At 34.8% G+C, this 13,971-nt stretch overlaps 1 protein-coding gene across 1 annotated transcript; it reads right to left on the reverse strand.

Moving 5' to 3' along the window:
• Positions 1 to 802: 802 nt before the first annotated feature.
• On the reverse strand, positions 803 to 5,737 carry LOC119191124 (CD63 antigen-like). Its single transcript, XM_037445012.1, is given in 5 exon segments — positions 803 to 957; positions 960 to 1,029; positions 2,293 to 2,445; positions 2,980 to 3,171; positions 5,505 to 5,737. Coding segments are annotated over 5 exon segments (615 nt in total). The 5' UTR covers positions 5,565 to 5,737; the 3' UTR covers positions 803 to 817.
• Positions 5,738 to 13,971: the final 8,234 nt, after the last annotated feature.

Here is a 13,971-nt window from a genome sequence, read left to right on the forward strand (position 1 = left end):
AGAATCTTGTAAAATTATGTGACGAATGAGCATACACATTGGAAATAACGTTGGTAATTCTTAATATAAACATTATCATTATAATGAGTGTCCCAAATACATAAATACTGAAAAGAGATTATGTTATCTCATTGTATGTATGTTTTTTTTACCACTTTTTCTTTACGTCAAATAGTTTCGAAAATTAAAAAGACGATATTGAAATAGGTTAATATTTGATTAGACATATTTATCAATGAGATCCTTCATTCGAAGAGTTATTGGTATACTACGCGGGATGAATTAATTAATTACAATTTCGCTTACTATAAGAACTTGCACGAGATGGATAGCCTTCAAATTAATTATAAAAAAGATAAAAATAATATTTTAATTTTGATTTGTTATAATTTATATGTATTACTAACTGACCTTGAAGACTTCGACTAGGTAAATAAATTAGCAATCTGCATAATGTACGGATAAGGTGTAAGTACGTATACAGTGTGTTAGTTCGTTTATGTGGAGCTAACACCACATAAGAAGAGTCTCTATTTCGGTAAGTTAAGAGTTAACTTACCGGAATAGAGACTTAAGTTGACCCGTCATCTTTCCAATATTTGAAAATAGAATTTGAAGATTGTATAATTATTGTTTTATAACTAACTGAAATTATTTAATAAACGTTAATAAACTATCGCGTTATCTACCTCTATATGTTATAATATGTTAACATCATAATATTATAACTACAATTTTTCTACGTCCTCATAGAAAATGAAGTGAAGAAAATTTGTTGCGCCTCTGCCTAACCCCGTAAGAACTACGTGAGGAACCTCTAACACGCTGTATAGATTACCTCAATGGCGACAACCACGATCGCCACCACTCCGATGACCAGACCGAATGTGTTGAAGAAGTCTTGCAAGATGCCGTTGCAGCCGGAGAAGTTGTCGCTGCTGACAATGTTGCAGGGAGGGACGCACAGCAGGTGTCCGGCAGCTTCAGGTTGAGATAGGAGACGGGACCCGCGGGACCACAGCATTGGAACTGGAGGAAGAATGTACACGGTCACTACTAATCATCAGCTACAGACAGTCCACTGTTGGACATACATCGAACCTAAAGTTTTCTATCTGTTAAAATTGGCCTGCTTCCAACGAGTTCCTGCGACCTTTATCAAGTCCACCTTGTCCTAGCGCTGTACTGACGGTAAGTGTTTTAATATTAAACATATTATTATTAATTAATGTCGCTTGTGGTCGAATCGATTATTTCTCGTGTAGAGTTGGTAAGGACGAAGGAGTGTTTGTACCTACCGTCATGGACGAACTCAAACTGACGTCATTAGACTATAACATTTTGTAACAAAAGTATATATGTGTTTACTTTACCTGTATGTACTGATACATGTGCATAATTTTGTGCATAATCACGGCAGAGTATCATACAATTCAATGTTCTTACTAAATCTACACAATACAGTGTGGCGTCATACACCAGGAAATAAAACCTTGCGACATTAAATATTTAGTATTAATTATAAACAGTTTACTTGCCACATACCAGACGCCCGTCTCTAAGAAACTGAAGAGTTCGCGAACAATACAGCATTCAATATATTATAAACAGTTTATTCGTCACATACCAAAAACGCCTGGCATCAAGTGACCGAAATCATTCGCGATAAGGCGGACGCAATATTTAGTTTTGAAGTTGGATACTCATTTTGTCTACAATCAGCCACGGAAGTAGCGGAACAAATTCAAAGCTTTAATATACTTAAATGGAAATATATGTTTTTTTTTATCTAAAATAAAGTGAACCCTTTGAAATCTCTTGAAGAAAACTCGGTACTGAGAAAAGTTTAAAGGCGTTTTGAAATTTTGAATTTGTTCAGCTATATCCGCCTTGTGAGTTTCATTTCAAGTAGGACTGCAGTTATATCTAACCCTATAACAGTCATAGTTCCCTTAATATTAAATATTGTATCATTATATACTGTAAATAGTATTACTTTGTTAATTTGTATGTCAAAGGTGATGATCCGATCCTAAAAATCACTTTGTTGAGGTGCAATCGGACTATGTCAACTTATTGAGAAACATTACATTAAAATGAAACTGACAGCTATCAAAGTTGGTGAAGCATCTATCATTTTCATACAAGACGCTTGAATCTTGGCGACAGCGTCAGCGCGATGCCTAATAGCAATTTATATAATGCCTGAATGCTATAAGTGATTTAAAATCATGGGAACTAAAGTTTATACGTGCGCAGCAAATCTTCACTAAATTGTCAACTGAATATTACCGTCCTCTCGATTTCATGGAATCCGATGGGATCCCTGTTGAAAACCTCGTTCAACCACCGCGGGATTTCTTGCACCACGTCGTCCAACTTCACGAAGATAAGCACGGCCAGCGTGAGTTTGAGGACCATCAACACCAGCATAAAGATTGAATACTGGAAACAGGAGTTAAGGTTATCAAACAACTGAACAATTATCATTAGAAATTAATTGACCTATGTTTAACAATTTTATAATCCACAATAAATATTTTAAAAGTTATTAAATCTTCAAATCATGTCTTAGGATTTATCGTAGTATATAGTCTGGGCGGACCGTGAGGTACACGAGTGATTCCTAAACCGATAACATCGTTTTGTTCATTTTCTGACATTAATAGCCGAGTTTGGTACCGTTAAAGGAGGTTGACGCCAGCAGATGGTCTTTGTAAAAATTAAACCTTTAATTTTAATTTAATTTTCGACTCATTTATTAATTCTTATGTAAACTAAGTCTAAGATATAGCTATGTATTTATACTGTAACAAGTTACGATGGGGTTGTCATGTCTGCCAAAGATAAAAACCCCGAAATTAAAATTAAGACTTAAAAAATAAACCTCGTGCATTCTACACTGACGCAACAGTTTGACCTTTACGTCTTCCCCTCATTAAAGTGGATAGTCATATTATTATAAGTTTTATAACTTACAGTGACGAGCATGCAGTTGCTCTCCCTGATAGCTCCACAGCATCCGAAGAAGGCGACGACGAAGACAATCCCTCCAACCACCATAGAACTGATCGGCGCCACTTGGAAGCTGCTGTCTGTTATTAAGTTCGTGATAGCAGAGATCTGCAGCTGAACTGCAATACCAATACCAAGGAGCCCCAGGCCTGCCAACTGGAATGTACAGAAGCGTTTAATTAATTTCAGGAGTAACATAAGGTCAGTTAAAATTTATTTTAGGTAATGTATACTGAAGGTGCATTTATTATTATGTATGATTTACATTATCGAGCGTTCGGCGCTGTAAGACATGATAACTCTTAGCTGCAAAAAGCTGTTATATTAACTTTATTATGAGTAAATAAAAATGTAAAGTTTTGAAATTTGTTCAGCTATTTTTGTGGCTGCGTGTTCGCTATTTAGTTGGGTATAAAATATAGCAGACACCCTCGCCTTAGCCAGTCAAGTAACAAAGAGGTAAAAGTATGTAAACTTGGATGATAAATGGTAATCTATGTCAAATACTCTGTCACTAACAGGCAGAGGTATAAATGCCTATCAGCCGAAGGGTAGTGGGTTCAGTTTTCACTCATTAGTCGTCCTGAGTATGATTGTCAAAGCTGGCGCAGCGGCAGTAGTACCTAAATTCAATTAAAAACAGACTATTTGAATGCAAAAAAATTTAAACAATCATAAGTCATGCCAAGCGTCGCTATCAGCGTTGTGATAGTTGATATGAGATCAAGGTCGCGTTCTAATTGTTCATGCGCCACAATGGAAATGACCTAACGTTTCATGATAAGTTCCTTAATAAAAATGATTCTGAGTTATTTTTATAATCCCAATGCTGTGCCTATGCAGCGGTAACCAGCAGCTCGACTGCCAAATATATCTAATACAGACAAGGATTGGGTCTAATAACTGAATGATGAGACGAGCAAACTGCTCGTATGATGATGGCCTCATGACTGCCCATAAACAGTTGCAATACCACTTTTTTATAGGTCACTGTACTGAGTTTTTCAGCGGGAGACTTTCTTTTTTATTCTAAAATACCAGTATTTACCAGGGCCATGTAACCAGGGTGTGTCATATTCCGTTTGAAAGCACAATATTGCATAGGCGAAGGGCAAAATTTTCAGAAAGGGACCCCGACACAACATGTAGGTACTAATATGCATAAACGGGGTCTTCATATCATTCTGATGATAATTAGATTTTACATAAATTACGAAAGGGAAATCGGCGGGAATCTGATTATTTGGGCACTTCGCCACTGCAATTTTGTTCTTCCAACTGTTGCTTAGTGGCGTAAACACATACGTCCTTGTAATTGGTACAGACAAAGATACCAGTAATTATTTTTTGGTAAATGTTGTTTCCTATATAAAATTTTGATATACATTTATAATATAATACTGGTTTTAATTTATGAAATCCCTCTTAAGCAACCATCGACTTTATATGACCCGAATAGCTAAAACCAAATGCATCAATCTAATCCAATGAATGCATTTTATATATAAATAGACCTTTAATGATGCAGTTAGTACTATAGTTTTTTGTTGTTTTCCAAGGACGTCATATAGGGCGGGTTCAATAGGCATAAGAGTCCAATCTGAGCGACTGTTTACATCGCTCTGAAACTGACTTCCGGCCCGAAAAGCCCCAAACGAAAACAAGATTAGAAAAAGCAGTTTCTTGGAATAATTTTCTGAAATATATAGAGTGTATTTGTACCGACGCTAATCGTTATCTGTGCCGGTATCGGAGTTATCTTATCGCTATCGGTAAGGACCGTCCGACGAGTGACACTGTTTTGTACACCTATATTATTAGAAATTAATATGACCCGGCTAATATTGCCGCAGTATAAATAAGTAAATGCGGACAATAAACATATTATTATTCAATTGCTCTGGGCCTGCGTTTTAGTAGGATCTGTTAAGTGGGAAACTGTATTTCAGAGTGACCATTATAATCCTAAGGTAGGCTTGGCCCTACCGGTCCACTTGTTATAGGATAATGCCTTCTCTTGCCTCATGTTGCCACCCGCTTTAAACCACTCAATGGGTCGACTTGGTTAGCTCTTACCTTTCTTTCGTAATTATTAAAAAAAAATGTTATAATGTCCTAAATACAAATGTTTGAATAAAATTGTAAGGTGGGTAGTTATACTTTTCCAATGTGAACAAATTGATGGGAATTCGATTTAGACATCTTCGATTCACAGTTATGATAGAGGGTATTTCTTTTCAAAATGTTATTCAAAAGTTTGAAAATAATAAGTCGTAGAATGATTTATTCAATAAATTAATAAAGCGAGTTCTCAACTACTAAGTGTATAGAGGAAAACATTGAAATAATCACGCTAACCACTGTAGTTATATATTACAGGTAAAAATATTTTCGATTGTATTTAAAATTCCCAAATTTTTCATTTTTTCGAAGTTTCACATACTCAACAATTTTAATTATGTCAAAATAAAAAACAGATTCATACTCACAGCAAAGACCAAGTTGGCGATGAAGAGGATATATTTAACTAGGAATTCACCGCACCCCATTTTGTTTGAACAGTGTACACGCGTTCTGAACGAAGGAATCACCACAACTAGCTCTGCGCAGTGCCGCGCCGCACACGCAAGGTAGGTACTACGATAAGGACATACTCGTCCCGCGAACTCCTATGACTAATCGGACTGATTACGATTATTACGAAGAATATTTGTTTTTTGTCAATATATCTGTCTATGTATCTCTACATACCCATAGTATAGTATTTGATACTTACATAGATTCAGAGGCGTAGCGTAGCCATATGTACCCATCTATATAAATAGATGTGGGCAAAGTCCTATCCACGAAGCCCCCTTTATTTTGTTTCTAAAATCTATTCAATAGATGTACCCTACCAATTACCAAACACGACATACCTACTGATGATGGCAAAAAAATATAAATGCGCGACGGGAGAATATTGAAAAGTATATAGATTAAAAAAAAAGGTTTTATTTTGTAACTTAATTTTTTACAAAAGTACTTAACGTTCTTCGGTCGAAGTTCTATAGTAAATATTTGTTATATTTTTGCTGTTAAATCTGCTTCAATTCAAAGTATTGGTAAAGTAGACAGTCGATCGTGCCTCATACTATTTCTTAAGTAGTTTTTATTAATTTTATTTAAGTAAATCTTTCTGCGAAAGGCAAAGTAAACATAATTTTAATATCAATGTAACCACTAGAATAGTGTCTTTCAATGCATTTGTAATTATCTATTAAATCATCTGGTTGGCGTCTCTAATGGAGTTTGGTATAGAAGCACTAAAAGTTGTAATTCTTCGTAAAGCTTATAAGATTCTACGTCTTTTGTTTCTCCATCGTGAAATACTACATCTAAATCATTACAGTGCTCAAAAGCTCGTAGATTTGAAATTATTTGTCAGATAAAACTGTTGTAATATTCTGTAAGTACAGTAGACCTTGTGTTAATGCCTTGTATTACTATTGTAATAAAAATAAGCAATTCTGAATCAACTTTCAGCGGAATCAATAGGCTCATCTACCGGTTCGTAATTAAACATTTTCTTTTTAAGGTGTACCCTTTTCTGTATTAAAATCGCTGTAATCTGAGAGCTGCTCTTTTCTATGAATTTGTAGGTTTTTGCAGTTCATTTATTAAAGCCTGTTTCCTGATTTTTGGATTTACTCATGAAAATGTAATAGCGACCTTTAAATTAATATTGATTTGCCAAATGTTACTTATGTTGTTGACGCGGTTTAATATTCTGTATCATTCTTATATCAAGACGATGAATTCCAGACTTAGCATTTTAACGGAAAAAATTTAACCCGAAAAAAGGTTTTCACGCGGGCCGAGCGACAGGCAGAATCTATTTGTAATATATAAAACATTACAAATATACAACAGAATAAAATATGAAACAAAACAACGGTATGCAACGCGGCGTAAGGGTAAAATATTCATTTAATATACTTGCCTGTTTTTAGATGTAATTGTATTAACTCACTAGCTTTTGGCGAGGCTTCGCCCACGTGTAACAGTTTTCCGGATAAAAGTCCCGCTTTATATTTTCTTGGGATGGAAAGTCGCTTATGTCTTTCTCAGGGTCTCAAAATATCTCTATACCAATTTCATTGCAATCCGTTGGATAGTTTCTGAGTTTACGGTGTCCAGACAGATGCAGCAGGAGACTTTGTTTTATAATATATTTTTAGAGCTTTATAAAGAAATAAACAAACAAACTCTTCAGCTTTATAAAATAGTATAGGTATAGATTAACAAAATATTTTTATAAATGACTCCAATTCATGTGATAGATTCTTTTTTCGGGGTTTAGATATTTCAACTAAATATGACGATCACGTAGATAATTAAGTATAATATAATTATTTATTATCTAGCTATGATAGCCAGCACCGATGCTTTTAGTTTTAATTCCGTTGATTATTGATCATCGATAGATACATATACTTAATTATCATATTGTCGATCCCTAGAGATAACTTTCATTTATTCATAACTAACCTCAAAATAAACATGATATATGTATTGGTACGAAACGCCACAATAAATAATATAGAGTGATGTATTGTTTGGAAATACTTTATTTCTTCTGTTTTGTATGTAATTTTCACTGTCATACAAAATCACTTATGCGGGGCGGACTTTTATACACTGCTGGGCATTCTCCTTTCCAATAAGCTTCTAAGAATACGGTTAGCGGGTCATTATGCTGAAGGGTCTGCAATAGGGTACCGAACTCATTTTTGTTCTTTATAATAATAATAATACCAGCCCTGTATTATATACTTGCCCACTGCTGAGCACGGGCCTCCTCTACTACTGTGAGGGATTAGGCCTTAGTCCACCACGCTGGCCTAGTGCGGATTGGTAGACTTCACACACCTTCGAAATTCTTATAGAGAACTTCTCAGATGTGCAGGTTTCCTCACGATGTTTTCCTTCACCGTTAAAGCGAACGATAAATTCACAAAGACTACACAATTGATTTAGAAAAGTCAGAGGTGTGTGCCATTGGGATTTGAACCTGCGGACATTCGTCTCGGCAGTCCGTTCCACACCCAACTAGGCTATCGCCGCTTCGATTTTGTTCTTTACTATTATCAAATATTTACATAATATAAATTATGACACAGAAGGAATTATTAAAATCCGGTAAAAAATCAACAAGTTACAAGTCTGAATTTTGGTGGAAAGGGGTAATTAACGAGAAACAGAAAAGAGACGAAATACCCACATGTGACGTCATCGGGAATTACGACGCGTGTGAAAGAAAGAGATGAAGCGATATCCCCACATCGCACCCACTTCTGCATATTACAATATTTTAAATATGAATTACTCGCTCATTTTTTAACCAATTTTTATGCAGTTTTCGCAGGAGTGCTTCTGCTTCGTATTATTAACCATTACATAGAGAATAATGTACAAAATTAAGCATAGGCCGGTCCCCTATTGTATGAAGTTGTTATGCGGCAAGGAGGTTTTCTAATACACCTGTATTATTATCTATTCAGCGCCATAGTGACGAAAACAATTAGGTATTTATACAGTAAATACGATAATAACATGACATAAAGCGTGAGTCACATCTCATCCGCCTTGACGTGGAGCAATTTCGCGAATTGGTTTATCTAAATTTCTCTACTCGATGATCTATGATTATAGTCATTTATACTCAGTAAAACACACGTTTAATCACTTAATTTGCAAGGGTTCTTTCGGGGTTAGGTTTGGTTATAGCTTCAACTTGCTTGACGTTTAAATGATTGCTGTTTTTTTTGTGTATGGGACCCCGCAGTCTACATTAGGGGAAACCTGTGAATGGGGTACTAGAATACCCCGTCTTGGTGACTGCAGGTTCCTGGAGGAAAGTTGGAAGGAGATATCGGGGAAGGAAGTGTGGGGGAAGGAAAAGAACCCTCTTAGGATGGGCGGAGTGAAATTTGCGAGCGCCTAAAATACACACAAAAGTCCGGTTGTGTTTGTATAAGCCGACCCTTGTAAACGTATGTCAGATTACAAAAACCCACGATATGAATCGTATATCTTTCGCAAGTGTTATTTTTAATATTAATGAGGATATTGTCGTTTCCAAGGTTTAGTTATTAGTGGTAGAATAAACAAGTGGATTTTTAAGAAGGGGCAAAAACGGCCGCCTTTACCGCTTTATCTACAAGGAAACTTTCTTAAAAGACATCAGTGGGAGACTGTCATCGCTTTTGGAGATATCAACACCTGCATTCACAGATGTGGAAGAAAATATAGGAAGAGAGGGAATAATTTACGCAACAACTTTTTGATTCCAGTCGAAACTTTAGCTTATAAGAATCGGAAGACTATGGGACCATTAGACATTTGAGTACTAAGTCAGAAATTGCTAAAATCTTTCTCCGAACATTTTGTAGGTGAGAAAATACTCCTGTAGGTATGTTGTATATTGAGTGTGTGCTCAGAAATCCTAGATTTAATCCCGCTTGTTTGATGTAGATTTGTATAACGGAGGTTGAAGTCCTAGAGAATGGGGTCAAATATTTGGCAAATGGTAAATGAAAGTGAAGGTTTTCAGTAGGACCAACTTGGGTGTTAGAATCTGTTGACCATAGCTTAATGCTATTCTAAGGTACCTACGTAAATAATATTCCATTGTGGGTGTTTCGATTTTTAAACGTAAAATAAATAATCGATTGTTTTTCATTTTGTTCTGGTCCAAAGTAGTATTTTTTTGCCTCATCTTATAAAAATTAACATTAGTAAGTAACTTTGTCCACCTGTTATGTGCATTAAAAAAAACAAAATCAGCGCATTTATTATATTATAGTCAGATAATTTCCATTAATTACGAGTTCATTACAGTTTCGATTGGATGCATATTGTCGTAACACTAGTTGGTTTTCCTAAAATCTTTATGTACAGGGACTACACTATTTTAGACTTTTCTTGCCAATTAAGCCCAGTAAAAGCAAGCGCTACCATTGTTGATGTTCGGAGTTGGTATCAGGTGACATGGACTATAACTAATAAAGTGTCTAGATTTCTGCAAACGCTGCTTAAATGTAGCATCAATTCGAAGAAATCCACGGTCGGTTTAACAAGTAAGGAGATAAGATATTACGTAGTAACGTACGACAGCGCTGTTTTGACTGTTATAAATCTTACTTTTCCATAACATAGCCGATTAAAGAAAATTATAAAAAAAAAAATACTTTATCATCTGCTTTCATGCCGCAATAATTTGGAGTCGGCGCCTGATGCTTTGCAAGCATGAGTTTGATTGTTTCTGACGTGTTTAGTTCCAGCCAAATCGTGCTAAGAAAACCCACGCAAAGTAAAAAAAATAGTATAACCAATATTTCATTTTTGACGAGTAGATTATTCCTTTGGTATGTAGGAGTCAACACCGTGTCATGCTTGATTTTTTTACTTTTGATTCTGTGTGCAGATTTTAATAAACTATTTACCTTAAATGTTATATAAAATAAAGGTTAATATTTTTCAACTAAGATTTTAAGTCCAATAAGTGACTTAACGAACCGACAAATACTCAAACCGACAAACAAATAAATGATTTTAAAAAGTCCCATAAATTAATTAACATACAGACAAGATAATTCTACCAATTTAATTATCTATATTATAATGAATTATAAATTATAGATAAAATATTTGTGTTATTATATACTTAAAGCTGAAGAATTTGTTTGTTTATTTAAACGCGCTAATCTCGGGAATTATTTATTTATTTACACTTCATATACATAGAATTATATAGGTGGACTTAATGCCAAAGACATTTTCTACCAGTCTTTTTAGAATTATATTATCAGAATTATAGGTTCTAATTGAAAAAATATTTTAGTGTTGGAAAGCTCATTTATCGGGGAAGGCCTCTTTAGCCTGCACCCTATTGTGTATAACATCACGCTATGACCAATAGGAGCGGAGCATCAATAAAAATGTTGCAAAAACGGAGAGAATTGATTCCTCTTGAGAGGTTCCGTTGCATGCGCTCAGTAAACGGTTAAAGTTTCAATCCCGGGAGAATATATAGCGTGACGTTTATAACAGAAAACTTTGTCTCGGAAAAACTTTCTCATGCGAGCGGAGCCGCGGGCAAAAGCTAGTAATTAGTAAAGATAAATAGATATACTTAACGACAGAATCGTAAACATGAGACTTACCTAGTTAATTTATTATTCCGTTCAGGTTACATCATTCGTATGAATTTAGATCAATATTTTTATCTAATCACAACCGACGTTAATCTTGTGGCTGAATAACATTGTTTTTCTATTACAATGCCTATACAGGTACAGTGGAGGCATTATTAACCAAACTAATTGAGTGGTATTTGGATAATCGAAAATCCGAATAATTTTGCGTCCCAAGAAAAGCTATTTTTATTTATATATTTTCTATTTCATATCTACTTTTCATACCTCTTTCATACCCGGGTGGCCCCTTAAAAAGACTTTTATTTTTTTTTATTTTTAAAGCATCATACTTAAAGCTTTAATAGTACTTTTTCTTTCTAGCCGTGTTACCTAATTTAAAGTCGGGAATTTTTAAGTTGAAATATATATTTTAATGTTAGGACCTTTTAACTGCAAATAAGTTACTTAATAAATTATTGTTCATACATGTGCATTATTATTTTTAATCGTTTTTGCTCGCGGCTCTGACTGCGATAGTGACCATTCCCGGATAAAAAGTAGCCTATAGCTCTGAAGGATAATGTAGCTTGCTATTTAAAGAATTTCCAAAATTGGTTTAGTAGTTTTTGAGTTACGTGCAGTCATCTCTTCGCAGCTTACGGTTGGCAGTCCGGATAATCGTGAATCCCTGACCCCTGTAACAGGTTCGGATAATCAAGTCTCTTCTTTATTTTTACCCACTAGACGTGCTTAATTTCAGGGCCTTATGAATCCACATTAATAGTAAGAGCTCAAGACGACGCATGCAATGTTTTGTTATCGAAAATCTGGAAGGTGTTGCTAATTTTTATGGGCAGGCGTGGTGGCATCATGAGTCAAGCGCGCCCGTATACTCGTACATTAAAAAACACATTAAAAATAAAACTTGAATGACTTTACTGAGATTTAATTATATTATGTATATTTTACATACGATTCTCTAGCGTTATAAGTAATACCGCTTTGTCTATTTCGGTGCTCAAGCTACGGGTCCTATTATTCAGAATAGAACGTAACTATGTACTGTGTTACTTTAGCATTGGTTTTGAAAGCTGATGAGTTGCTATAGATAAAGGAATACGGGAAACAATAAAATTAAATAATGTGTATAAATTGTTAAATATGTTTGCGTCATTATAGCTACTTCCTAAGTATAACGCCTAGTTTATCCAATTTTATAGTTTCCAGTTTATATCGGCTGTGGACATGCGATAGGGCGCCAATCTTGTGATATTTTTACCTGTTATTTAGAGTCTCACTGTTGTATTTAGTCGCCCTATATTATTCTTTACGTATAGCGTTTTCCCAGAAAGATTTATAAGTCATTTCGCTCTAGATCTCTCATTTACCAAGATTTCTTCGAGTGGGTAGAACCGCAATGTCCATTTCTGTCGCTAAGCAGTAGTGGATGCCTTGTAAACAGGATATTGTAGTGAATATAATGACAAGCTATATGAGACTTAACATCTTATGTCTAAGCTTCTCAAGGCATGAGTGCAGTGCCATTCTAATTGAAATTTCTGTTTGATGTTATTGTTTATGGGCAGTCTTGTAATTTACAATTAGGCGAGTGGGTCACTGGGAACACTTCCTCAATCAATAGCTCACCAGCTGACGTGCAATGTGAGGCTCAATCATTACTGGTTGGTAGGAGAAGATATATTATAGTCTTCGATAGGGTTGCCTATAATTCTTGAGTGAAATGAATTTTTTAAAACAAGGATTAAAAAAATATAGTACACTTAAAAATATAAGTAGTATTCGATGGAATAAACAAAAAAATAACACAAATATATATTTGTTACTGATAAATTTCTATAAAAGGTTGGATTCACGCTGTCAAATGAAGTATTCGTTTATTAGATTGTAGTGTTAAAAATATACTTAGTATTTTAGCGTAGTATATTATATTTCTTCAACAGTATATAGTACGCAAACCCAGAATATAGTACAATACTTACTATATATTATAGTACGGTTGGCAACCCTAGTCTTGGCGTTATTATGAATGGTAATTATTGCACTCACCAAACAATCTTATTAACCGGCATACCGAATAAAACATATTGTTTCTATCGTAAAGCTTTTATTGGAAAATAATAACATTTGGTAACAGGAATGTAAGTACAATAATTTAGGATTGTAGACAATATTAACAAATTATGTTAACTGGGTATTGTATAATAAAATTCAATATAAAAGTTGTATTTTCCTTAACTACATTAAATATTTTTGGAAAAACAAATTGTAAGACGCGAGGAAAAGGTTACAGAACGTAACACAACAACTTTTGAAATTTTTGTTCGTTTTTTTTATGTTCGTTAGTATATCAGGTCAAAAAATTCATCGAATGTAAAATACAATAGAAGATTCAAAATATATCTTATTTCAACTAGCTGTGCACAGTTTCATAGATCTTAGTCAGCCTCTTATATCCCTCCCGACATACCTCTGCACTGATCATTCTGGAAATTGTATGTCTTTTATATAAAATTACTTTGTGAAATGACATAATTCTAACTACTAAGTATTTTAAATTTAACGATCATGATTTCGAACCACGTTCTTTTTGTATACGGCAAAGTGACCCCACCTAATGGTAAGGAGAGTGGGGTCCAATAGAATGTCGACTGACGAGAGATGATTACCCCTCGACAGTCGACACCATTATGCCGGCCTGTTGGACCCGGATATACACAGGCTGACACCGGAGTGCGACACTTACGTGGGCCACTAT

Source organism: Manduca sexta, unplaced genomic scaffold (assembly GCF_014839805.1).
Source record: "Manduca sexta isolate Smith_Timp_Sample1 unplaced genomic scaffold, JHU_Msex_v1.0 HiC_scaffold_1065, whole genome shotgun sequence".
NCBI lineage: Eukaryota > Metazoa > Arthropoda > Insecta > Lepidoptera > Sphingidae > Manduca > Manduca sexta.